The 12151-nt window shown below is 49.6% G+C and overlaps 1 protein-coding gene across 3 annotated transcripts in view; it reads right to left on the reverse strand.

Moving 5' to 3' along the window:
• Positions 1–1236: 1236 nt before the first annotated feature.
• Positions 1237–12151, reverse strand: part of GPKOW (G-patch domain and KOW motifs) — a 31359-nt gene continuing 20444 nt past the window's right edge. Inside the window, exons 1-11 of one of the 3 annotated variants that reach the window (XM_032258663.1) lie at positions 11009–11191; positions 10086–10240; positions 9862–9986; positions 7287–7396; positions 5181–5391; positions 4614–4746; positions 3803–3905; positions 3473–3596; positions 3308–3377; positions 1689–1774; positions 1237–1591 (exon numbers count right to left, since the gene is read on the reverse strand). In XM_032258663.1, the coding sequence (XP_032114554.1) occupies positions 1457–1591; positions 1689–1774; positions 3308–3377; positions 3473–3596; positions 3803–3905; positions 4614–4746; positions 5181–5391; positions 7287–7396; positions 9862–9986; positions 10086–10240; positions 11009–11184 (1428 nt within the window). In that variant the 5' untranslated portion in view covers positions 11185–11191 and the 3' untranslated portion in view covers positions 1237–1456. The other 2 variants (XM_032258665.1, XM_032258664.1) reach the window with 2 other exon arrangements.

A 12151-nucleotide genomic window follows, 5' to 3' on the forward strand; every position in this document is an offset into this window, starting at 1 on the left:
AATGTAAGGAACCCTGTCCTCAAAATGGGGATCAGCAGGGCTCCTTTCAAGGCAAAGCACAAAAAGTCCCAGTGGCCTGTCAGGAGAGACCAGGCGCTCTGCCTGGAGGTAGGTGTTCTGGACAAAGGGCCATATTCAAGAACTTGGGGCCCCATTTTCAAGCGTAGGCTTAGGAGAAAGATGAATTCCAGGAAATCTGAAGCTGATTATCTACTTTAGCATTGTGGCACAGGGAGGAGATGGAAGGTGTGTGAAATGGCTGGGTTATGTCGTGTTACAGGGCAGAGACAGAGCCCAGTGCCATTCCCTGGGGAGCTGTAGCTCTTCTTGAAGGTGCTACCCAAGGCTGGTTTATTATGACTGGAGAAAGGAGGAGGCCTTGACAGGGTGAAGCACGTAAAGCATAGGTAACTGACTACTGAATGTGAGAAATTGGGAATATCCTCCCTAAGATTAAAAAGATATAAGCCAGAGGCCAGCCGTGGTGGCTTACGCCTATAATCCCAGCACTTTGGGAGGCTGAGGCAGAAAGATCGCTTGAGTCCAGGTCAATGCTGCTTTTAGCTACGATTGTACCACTGCACTCCAGTCTGCGTAATAGCGTAATAGAGGAAGACCCCAGGCTCAGCATATTCTCTGGGGTCTTGCTCTAACCTGATAGTGAAAGCAGACTCTGCTGCTAGTTGCTAGAATTCTTGCTCAGGAAGTTGTTCAGAGATGTAGTACTTCAGATTCCACAGCATCTAGTCAAGAGTCAGATTTTTTTTTTATTTTTGAGACAGAGTCTAACTCTGTCCCCTGGGCTGGAATGCAGTGGCATGATCTGGACTCACTGCAACCCCTACCTCCCGGGTTCAAGCAATTCTCTTGCCTCAGCTTCCTGAGTAGCTGTGATTATAGGCGTATACCACCACACTTGGCTAATTTTTTGTATTTTTATACTTTTAGTAGAGACAGGGTTTCACCTTGTTGGCCAGGCTGGTCTTGAATTCCTGGCCTCAAGTGATCCATCCACCTCGGCCTCCCAAAGTGCTGTGATTACAGGCATGTACCACTGTGCCTAAGCTCATAGTTTTTATATTCCAAGAGTGAGCTCATAATCAATTGAGTCCTTTAACTTGTCCTGTACCCTGAACAGGAAAGCAAGGCTGAAAAATGAAATGGTTCCCACCTCAGTCAACTCAGTTCCCACCTTAACTTGCAGCTCATCATACCACTTATGATTACATCTTTCTATTAAGTATCTGAAATGGTTTTTATTATACCCTAAATTCTGGTAAATATTGGGTTTGTTTCTAGCTTCCCTATTGGTTCATCCATCCATGTCCCTTGTCCTGGTCCCAGGACTGCACCAGAAGTAGAGGATGGAACAATGATCTTCCCACCTTCTTGAAGGCAACTTCCTCATACTGTACAGAGCTGGTAACAGCCTAGGGGATGGGAGGAGTCCCATGGGTCAGTCTTCATCTGTGTCACTAGGGCCCGTGTACTGGCAGACGGCATCGTAGTGAAGCTCCACCACCTGATTCTCTCTTGGCAGTTGCACCAAAGCCCGGCTCCGTGCTCTGTCCCGGCTTAGCAAATGTCCCACCTGGAACAGAGGTGAAGTGAAATCAGCAAGGCCAGCCTAGACCCTGGGACAGGCCGTGAATGACCCACAAACCTCCACTGCCAGGTTTGAGACTCACCCTTCCAGCCTGTGGGCCCAGAACCACCATCACACGGTCGCCCTCTGCCTTGGGAACCAGTGTCTCCAGCATGTTTTCCCTCAGGCCTACAGGTAAGGGAGAGGGGAGTGAGGCCCACAGCAAGGACCAGCCCAGCCAGGGTCCTGTCAGAAGGGTCCTTCCTGGCCAGGTGTGGTGGCTCACACCTCTAGACACAGCACTTTGGGAGGCTGGGGTGGGAGGATCTCTTGAGCCCAGGAGTTTGAGACCAACCTGGGCAAGATGGTGAGACGTTGTCTCTACAAAAAAAAAAAAAAAATTTTTTTTTTGAGTCGGAGTTTTACTCTTGTTGCCCAGACCGAGTGCAATGGCGCAATCTAGGCTCACTGCAACCTCCGCCTCCTGGGTTCAAATGATTCTCCTGCCTCAGCCTCCCAAGTAGCTGGGATTATAGGTGCCCACTACCACACCCATCTAATTTTGTATTTTTAGTAGAGATGGGGTTTTGAGCTGTTGGTCAGACTGGTCTCAAACTCGTGACCTCAGGTGATCCACCCACTTCGGCCTCCCAGGGTGCTGGGATTATAGACATGAGCCACTGTACCCAGCCTACAAAAAATTTTAAAATTAGCCAGGCATGTTAGTGTATGCCTGCAGTCCCAGCTACTCAGGAGGCTGAGGTGGGAGGATGGCTTGAAACAAGGAATTCGAGGTGGCAGTGATCCATGATCATGCCACTGCACTTCAGCCTAGGTGATAAAACAAGACCGCATTTGAAAACAAAAAATAAGGGCCTTTCCTGTATTCTCTGGAACCACTCTATGCCCTGCTGACAGATAGAGTCCTACCACATCCATTTCACAGATGAGGAAGCCTAAGGAGTAGTTTACAAAAATCACTGTAATAAAGGGACCATGTCCATATGGTGGTAGTGATAAGAACAGGCACCGTTTATTGTTGGCATGTTTTAAGCCCTGCCCTGCACTGAGAGCTCAATACACATCCCTTCACCAAGGCACCAATCACAAGAGGAAGAAAGTAATTTCCATGCTAATTTGACAGACCGGAGGCCAGGCGCGGTGGCTCACACTTATAATCCCAACACTTTGGAGGCCAAGGCGGGAGGATCACTTGAGGTCAGGAGTTTAAGACCAGCGTGGTCAACATGGTGAAACCCCGTCTCTACTAAAAATACAAAAATTAGCCAGGCGTGGTGGCTCTTGCCTGTAGTCCCAGCTACTCGGGAGGCTGAGGCAGGATTATCGCTTGAAACCAGGAGGCAGAGGTTGCAGCGAGTCGAGATCGCGCCACTGCACTCCAGCCTGGGCAACAGAGCAAGACTGCCAAAACAAGACAAAAAAAAGAAAGAAAGAAATAAATAAAAGAAAAAAAGAAAGAAAGAAGGAAGGAAGGAAAGAAAGAAGGAAGGAAAGAAAGAAAGAAAGAAAGAAAACTTGATAGACAGGGAGAGTGGGGCTCAAGATAACTACCATCATGGAAGTGTCCAATGTTCTGTAAGAGAATGCTAGGCCTTGCAAAATACCTGAACTCTGCTCAACCTCCCAGCTTTGCCTGGGCCAGGCTCTGGGCCTAAGACACTCTTCTTGATCAACGCTCCAGCTGCAATTGCTCAAACTCACCTTCCAGGACTCGGCCTTCATCTGTCTGACATACACAGGTATCTGGGCTTAGGACATCTTCAATTATCATCTGAGGATACAGGTCAGGGGGATGTGAGATTTTTAGAGAGGTAAGGGGGCCCAGTCCCTGGGGGAGGGAAGGGACCCAGGCTGCAGGGTTCCCACCTTGGTGTTATAATACTGGCCGCCTTTGTACATCTTGTCCACAAACCGCACACGCAGGTCCCTGTGCAACCAGTGCTGACTCCTGGGGGCTGCTTTCTCAATCTTGGCTGCAGGCCCATTCTGTCTGTGGAGAAGGTGGCAGCCCCAGGCTTAGCTCTTCATCAGATGCACTTTCCAGTCGCCCTCCCTTTACCTATGCTGTGAAACCCACCCACAATGCGGTTCCCAGTTCCTTCTATGAGCCTGCCCTGCCTTGAAAGCCTTCCCTGGCTGCTCAAGCCTACCCACAGCCCTGCCCTCTTGCCCCCTCCCACATGCTCAGAGTCCCACCGGTCTGGAAGGTGTTTCCGCTTCCTCTCTGAGTTGTCCTGCTGGATGTGGAGTTCTTGATTGCGGAGGGTCTTCCGTAATGAGGCAGTTCCGTTCTGTTGCCCTGGGGAAGGAAGTTTTCCTTACCTGGCCTGTTCAAGGAGTTAGTAGGAAAACCAGGACAGACCCTCAGTGTCTCATTGCCCTTTCCTTCCAAGGCCATGTCTCAGCCTAGGGCCACCTCCCACCTGCCAAATTGCCCCTCTCTCCCCTCATGCATTTGCTAGTAGAATGCCTCTCCCTGACCTCTCAACCATTTCGGCTTCCTCCAGGAACCCTCCCACAGCCGCCCTAGCCCACAGCAACAATGCCCACCTAACGTGGACTAGAGATTCCCGGAGAGCTCTGTCTGTACCCATCTGCCAAACTGCCCCATCCTACCGAAACGCCTTCACCGGTGCTACTCTGTCTGCCTAGAATTCCTTCCTTCTCGGTCATACACTAATCCTAGTAGTTCTCACTCCCTAGTAAAAGAGAGGTTCATCACCCCAAATGGACAAAGATCCTGAGAGTAGCAACTGATTTCCGTACCTGTTTCTTCCCACTCAGAGACAGGCTACAGACCCAGGGGTATGACATCCACCTTTCTCCAATCAAATGGAATAAGTCACTTATGTCCATTCTTACCTCCTGACCTCTGACTGGAAGTCACACCTGTCAGGCAGACTGCTGCCCCTCCCTGCTGCAGATCTAAAACCATTCCATAAGCCAGGCCCTGCCTTCCCCAGGAATGCTTTGCCAACTCCCCTAGCTCTACAAGAGGCTCACTCACTGAGATCCAAGGCGTTCTTGTCAAATTCCTGCTGGGAGACGGGCCGTAGGCAGTACTCACTAACAGTCACCATCCGGCTCCCCACAGCCAGACGAACCATGGCCCGAACATTGTCAGGATCGAGGCCTTCCACCTAAAGTGTTGAGGGGAAGAAGTTAGGTAGGGGTTGTGGACTCCACCCACATTCCTAGGACCAAGCTGTCCACTTCTCACCTCTAAGAGGCCTGCTTCCTCTGTCTCCCTGACCAGACTCTGACCCCTAAGAAGTGGGACCAGGTCTGGTTCCTGTGTCTCCCTCAGCTGACTGTGGGGCTTCCTTGGATCCTTTAAGCATTTAATCCTCAGGGACTTGTGGCATATGGCATTCTCTTCCTTTTAGCTGGGAACTGAGGCTCACAAAGGCCAGCAAGTTGTCCTGGGTTACTGAGAGCGGCAGTGGGCCAAGCAGGCCTAAAAGACTGGGACTCCCAGCCTTTCTACCTCAAACCCAAGTCTTCCTCCCTTTGACCCTCAGATCAACATTCCCTGCTGCCTGTTTTGGGCTCCTGGGCTATCTTGGTTCCTTACCTTCCCATAGAGGCCTCGGTGAGGGCCAGAAAGAACCATTACAGCTCCTCCAGGCACCAGCCCTTGAGGCTGATCTTCCTTATCCTTTCCTTGCTCATCTGGCCTTGGCATGCGGGAGGGGCCAGTAGGGGTCAAGGCCTGGGCCTCGGTCAGGTTGGCACCCAGCCCTAATCCCTTGGGCCTCAGTGAGTTGACACGGGGCTTCACTACTCTGCAGGGAGAAATATGGGTTTGCTGGAGAGAATGCGACAGTCTTTAACATCTTATTTACTTCCTCTCCCTGCCCAAACTCATCAACATTTTCTTTTTTTTTGAGACAGAGTTTCGCTCCTGTCTCCCAGACTGGAATGCAATGGCTGGATCTCGGCTCACTGCAACCTCCACCTCCCAAGATTCAAGTGATTCTACTGCCTCAGCCTCCTGAGTAGCTGGAGTTACAAGTACATGCCACCATGCCCGGCTAATGTTTGTATTTTTAGTAGAGGCAGGGTTTCACCATGTTGGTCAGGCTGATCTCGAACTCCTGACCTCAGGTGATCCACCCTCCTTGGCCTCCCAAAGTGCTGGGATTACAGGCATGAGCCACCATGTCTGGCCCCCATCAACATTTTCAAGGATGCCCTTTCCGATCTCATATTAGGACTGTTTTTGACCCACAGAAACAGCAAGTTCATTTGATTCAACCTAATAACATGCTGCATATACCATCTATTACATACTATCTACAGTGAGATCAGAGGCAGATCACTGTAACCAAATATACTATGTCTACAGGGGAAATCATATGAATATTCACACCAAGCAGGAGAAACAGACTATAAATACTCAATATGGTTGGACATGGTGGCTCATGCCTGTAATCCCAGCACTTTGGGAGACCGAGGTAGGCAGATCACCTGAGATCAGGAGTTCAAGACCAGTCTGGCCAACATAGGGAAACCCCATCTCTACTAAAAATACAAAAATTAGCCAGGCATGGTGGCACATGTCTGTAATCCCAGCTATTCAGGAGGCTGAGGTAGGAGAATCACTCGAACTCAGGAGGTCGAGGCTGCAGTGAGCCAAGATTGCACCAACTGCATTCCAGCCTGGGCGACAAAGAGACTCCATGTCAAAAACAAAAAACAAAACAAAACAAAAAAAAAAAAAAAAAAAAAAACTCAATGCCAATTCAGATCATGTTTGGCTGCCAATGGCTTATGAAAAAATGTTTCTTTTTCAGAATTCTTCAGAGTTTGCAATTGCAAAGAAGGGGTAGTAAGTCTGCATGACAATAGTAAATGTTTAGTCTATGCTTTCAGGACCTACTACTGTATGTGCTTTATGTATATAATTTCTTTTCTTAAAATTAATTAATCTTTTGTAGAGATGGGGCCTCCCTATGTTGCCCAGGCTGGTCTCAAACTGCCAAGGTTAAGTGATCCTCCTGCCTCAGTCTCCCAACGTGCTGGGATTATAGGCATGAGCCACTACCTGGCCTATATGTATAATTTCATTTAACTCTCATAACAGACCTGTGAAGTCAGTATTATTATCTCCATTTTTCAGATGAGGAAATTGATGTCCCCAGAGGCAAAATTTTATATAAACAGGATTCTATTACAGCATACCAAAGGCCAAATGGGAGTTTAAAACAGAAGTGGAGGCCGGGCGTGGTGGCTCACGTCTGAGGTCAGGAGTTCAAGACCAGCCTGGCCAACATGGTAAAACCCCATCTCTACTAAAAATAAAAAATTAGCCAGGTGTGGTGGCACACGCCTGTAGTCCCAGCTACTCGGGAGGCTGAGGGAGGAGAATCACTTGAACCTAGGAGGCAGAGGTTGCAGTGAGCTGAGATCACGCCACTGCACTTCAGCCTGGGCGACAGTGAGACTCCATCTCAAAAAAGAAAACAAAACAAAACGTTCCTCTCCCTTTGTGGCTAAAAGAAAATAAATAAATAAAATAGGAAACAAACAAAACACTGTAGTGGAAGGAGCTGCTGAATTAGTTAGGGCAATAATGTATCCTCCCTCCCTGCCTGGATGGTTTCAGTTTGGCAGTGATCCTGGGGATCTTGATCATAGCCTGATCTGTCTGTCCCCTCACCCCTATCCCAGAACTCACTGATTGAAGGTGCGACCGATGCCCTCGCCAGGTTTCCAGCCCATGCCCCGCAGCATGGCCAGCCCATAGGCCTCCACGGGGACCACCTCATAATTGGCCTCCTCTGGCACCTACAGATTCAGGCAGAGGAAGGAGGGTCAGTTTTGCTTATACTGGGACCTCTATTTGAAGTGCACTTGCTGCCACCCACTGTGTGACCTGCTATGTGTCTTTTCCAATCAGCTCAAGGGTGACTTTTGATTTCCCCTTTCCATCCCTCACTGTACTCCTCCATGTTCAGTCCTTCAACAAATATAAAGCACCTAATCTATGGCAAGTACTGTTCTAGGTACTGGGGATGAAGCAGTGAACCAAACAGACAAAAACCCCTACCCTTGCAGAGCTTCTGGCCTAGTACTGGAGACATACTATAAATAAAACACAGAGAACATGATATGTCAGGTTGTGATGTAAAGAACAAGAAAGCAGGGTAAGAGGATGCAGAGGGATGGAGAGGAAGTGCCACTGGGTTGACAAAACAGCAGAGGGAGCCATGAGGATATGAGAAGAAAGTGTCCCAAGCTGAAAGCACTGTAATAGCAAAGGCCCTGAGGCCGGACAAGGCTTGGTAGGTGCGAGGAGTATCACGAAAGTCACCATGATGGTGAGAGTAGAAAGCAGAGAAGGGTGGCAAAGAGACTAAATTAGGAGAGCTGGGCAGAAGTCAGAGGACCCTGAGCCAGGTGGGAGCCACAAGAGGGACCAGTGAAGAATTTACTATAATAGTCCAGATGAGAGATGCTGGTGGCTCAGCCCTTTGTGGTGGTATTGGTGGTGGTGAGAAGTGGTCAGTTCTGGGTGTCATTTTGAAAAAAGATGATAGAATTGTGCTGGCAGATTGTATGGGGCATGAAATAAAGAGGGGAATTGAGGATGACTCCAAAGATTTTGTTGTTGTTGTTTTTGGTTTTTGAGATGGAGTCTTGCTCTGTTGCCCAGGCTGGAGTGCGGTTGTGCAATCTCTGCTCACTGCAACCTACGCCTCCTGGGTTCAAGCGATTCTCCTGTCTCAGCCTCCTGAGTAGCTGCAATTACAGGCGTGCACCACCACGCCCGGCTAATATGTGTATTTTTCATAGAGACGGGGTTTCACCATGTTGGCCAGGCTGGTCTCGAACTCCCGACCTCAGGTGATCCGCCTGTCTCAGACTGCCAAAGTGCTGGAATTACAGGTGTGAGCCACCATGCCCAGCTGTCTCCAAGGCTTTTAAGCTGAGTGAGAGGAAGGATAGATGGAATTTTGGTCAATCGAGATGTGGAAATCTGCAGGAGGAGGTTTATAGAGGGAAAAATTAGAGGAATGAGGCCAAAGCTGGAACAGGATGAAAGGATGAAGAGTGAAGTGGGATCTTTTTTTTTCTTTAAAGATAAAGGAGCTGGGCACAGTGGCTCACATGAGGTCAGGAGTTCAAGACCAGCCTGACCAACATGGCGAAACCTTGTCTCTACTGAAAATACAAAAATTAGTCAGGTATAGTGGCGCACACCTGTAATTGCAGCTACTTGGGAGACAGAGGCAGGAGAATTGCTTGAACCCGGGAGGGGTAGGTTGCAGTGAGCCAAGACTGCACCACTTCACTCCAGCCTGGGTGACAGAAGACTGTGTAAAAAAAAAAAAATGAAGGAAATCAGGGCACATCTGTAGGCTGAAGAGAACAGTTCAGTCAAAAGACAGAGTGGTCTGCAGGTGTAGGAGAACTAGACTCCAAAGAAGCAGTGCAAGAAATTCATGAAAGAAAAAGTGAAAAGTCAGGTCTGTGGGTATGAAAGACAGACTTGGTTACTTCTGTAGAAACACCTCTAACCTCCCCTCTTGTCACCTCCCATCATCACTCCTTCACATTCACTCCAGATACACAAGTTGCCACACCGATTTTCTGCTACTATGTCATTGCTTAGGCTGTCGCTACCAACAGGAATATTCACTCTGTTTGTTCTTTCCTCTCTTACTAAACCCTGCTTATTCTTCCAGACCACTCTGGTCTATGTCCCCAGCATCTCTAGCCTGGACTAAGCCCTTTGCTTCCAACTTCACTAATGATTCTATTCACAGCAGCCAGAGGGATGCTGTCAAATTATAAATCATATTTCATCTCTGCTCAGGGCTTGTCCATGCTCTCACCCCACTCAGAGTAAAAGCCAAAGTCCTCACAATGGCCTACAAGGCCCTACCTGGTTTAGCACCCTGTCTCCTTTCTGACTTCATCTACTACCCCTTCCCCTCACTCATTCCACTTCAGTTACACTGGTCTCTTTGGTGTCAGCAAACACTCTAGGCAGCGTCTACCTTGAGGGCCTTTACATTTCCTGTTCCCTTTGCTGCACATCTCATTCAGATAATCCTAGGATTCAAGTATTTTTTAGCATCCAGGTATCCAGATTCATTTGGTAATGCTTCCAAAAAGGATGGCAAGAGAAGGGGCAGGTGGCAGGCCTCTAGCACACACACAGGCTTTCCCTGCTATGTGCAGGGACACAGCCTGACAGATAGGGCAAAGAAAGGCTGGGGCAGGAGGGGGACAAGGGGCCAGCTCACTGTCTCAGCCTGGGGTTCGCTGTCTGCCCCTTCCCCGCTGGGGGTGCATCCTTTGTGGATCATGGGGATAGCAAGCGTGGGGTCGACACGCGCATTCTCTCTCTCCTCCAGGGACTTCTTGGATTCTAAGGGAAGAATAGGAGGGAGCAATGAGGTACCACCCTATCCTTCCACCTTCTTCCTCTTCTTCCTTCACTGGGGAAGGGTAAAGGGGCATTACTCACCCTCAATGAGCTCCTTCACAGCCTGGGACAGCACCCCATCCACCATGGCCCCAGAATCTGTGGATGGCCCGGGGGACCGGGCTGGTGGCTGCCTGCGATAGCCATTCTGGATCAAAGGGATGATGAGTTCCTTGGGGGCTTCCTGGGGCTTCACACTGATGTGGACACAGAGGGGTGACGTTGGGAGAGTGGCAGGGTCAGTGGGTTCTGAGTCACACTCCTTCATTCAGAGAAAACACAACAGCCAAACTCACCCCCAGCCCAACAGACCATGCCTTCCCTACTCCATGTCTGGATCTCCTGTACCTCTCTGTTCATCAATTCTTTGGATTCTCTCCCCCAGTGTGCCCAACTCATAAATGTCAGTGCCTTCGACAAATAATTCCTGCACTCTCTGTTAAACCCAAGACCGGCTTCCACAATGACTCGAAAATCACTATCTTCAGCTTAGACTCTCCCCAGCTCCACGTTCCCAAACAGCTTCCTAGATGCCTGATTCTCTTCTGAAAATCCCTCCCTCAGACCCTCCTCTCCTCATTAGGCTGATGGTGGCCTCCATTAACCTGAATATGCTTCTCCATCCCGTACCCCACATCGGAGAAGCCCCACCACTTCAGTTTAGACTCTAGAGGTCCTGTCATTCTCCCATTCTTTCCTTCTCCCAGAACGCACACACCTCAATGTCTTCGACTCCTAAAGACACTTCTTCTCAGGAACACATGCTCTCTTCACAATTCCCACGGCTATCAGGTCCAATTTCCCCATCCCTCCTATAAACTCCCGCCTTCTGGCCTCCACGAATTTACTCAGGCTGTGCTTCGGGCTTAACAGGCCACTGTCACCGAGACAAACAACTGAGATTCCTCCCTCCCGCCTGCGCCCACCGCAGCGATTTCCAAGGTGTGAAAGACCCGGCGCGTCACCTCTGCAGCTCCCTTCCTTCCACGGATTTCAAGAAATCCTTTTCCTCCGGGGATGGCCCTGCGCCGTCTCCCGAGTCGGCCAGCCGCCTTCGGGCAGACGTGCGAGTGAAGCCGAATGAAATTGGTGCAGTGGAAGCAGCAGTCAGTGGCAAAACAACCTCTTCGGAATCCGCCATCTTGCCCTTTTTCCCAGGCCGGCGCGCTGCTTGCTGGGAAATTTAGTTTGGGTTCAGGTCGCTAGAGGCCGGCCTACGCGCGTAAGAACTACCTTCCCATCAATCACTGTGGCACCGGCGGTAGGGGGCGGGACGGGGCCGTGGGAAGTAATTGTCGCTCGTTCTTGTGGGAGCGCATCGCGCCAAGCTTACAGGGAAATGTAGTTTTTCGCGAGGTAGGCATGGTGGAAGGTCATTCTTAACAGGAATTAATTCCTTCGTGTAGGCTTTTGACAGGTATTTATGGAAAGCCTACTGTGTGCCCTACTCATGTGGGAAGAGTGGATGAAGTAAATCATTTAGAAATAATCAGTCGGATGTGGTGGAGCCCACCTGTAGTTTCATTGACTCCGCAGGCTGAGGCAGTAGGATCGCCTGAGGCCCAGGAGTTCGAGGCTGCACTTAGCTCTTATCGCACCCCTGCATTCCAGCCTGGGTGACAGAGTAAGACCCCGTCTCTAAAAAAGAAAAAAAACAAAACAAAACAGTGAATGTCGATGTGTATAATAATGAATAATAGACATGAAAAAGTGCCTACTGGATGGACATGGTGGCTCACGCCTGTAATCTCAACACTATGGGAGGCTGAGGTGGGTGGATCACCTGAGGTCAGGAGTTCGAGACCAGCCTGACCTATGTAGTGAAACCCCGTCTCTACTAAATATACAAAAATTAGCAGGGGGTGGTGACGGGTGCCTGTAGTCCCAGCTACTTGGGAGGCCGAGACAGGAGAATTGCTTGAATCTGGGAGGTGGAGGTTGCAATGAGCTGAGATCAAGCCACTGCACTCCAGCCTGGGAGACAGAGCAAGACTCGGTCTTTTTTATTTTATTTTATTTTTTTCAAAGATGGGGTTTCACCATATTGGTCAGGCTGATCTCGAACTCCTGACCTCAGGTGATCCGCCCACCTCAGCCTCCCAAAGTGC

Source organism: Sapajus apella, unplaced genomic scaffold (assembly GCF_009761245.1).
Source record: "Sapajus apella isolate SASKATOON/1434 unplaced genomic scaffold, GSC_monkey_1.0 scaffold103, whole genome shotgun sequence".
Classification (NCBI taxonomy): Eukaryota; Metazoa; Chordata; class Mammalia; order Primates; family Cebidae; genus Sapajus; species Sapajus apella.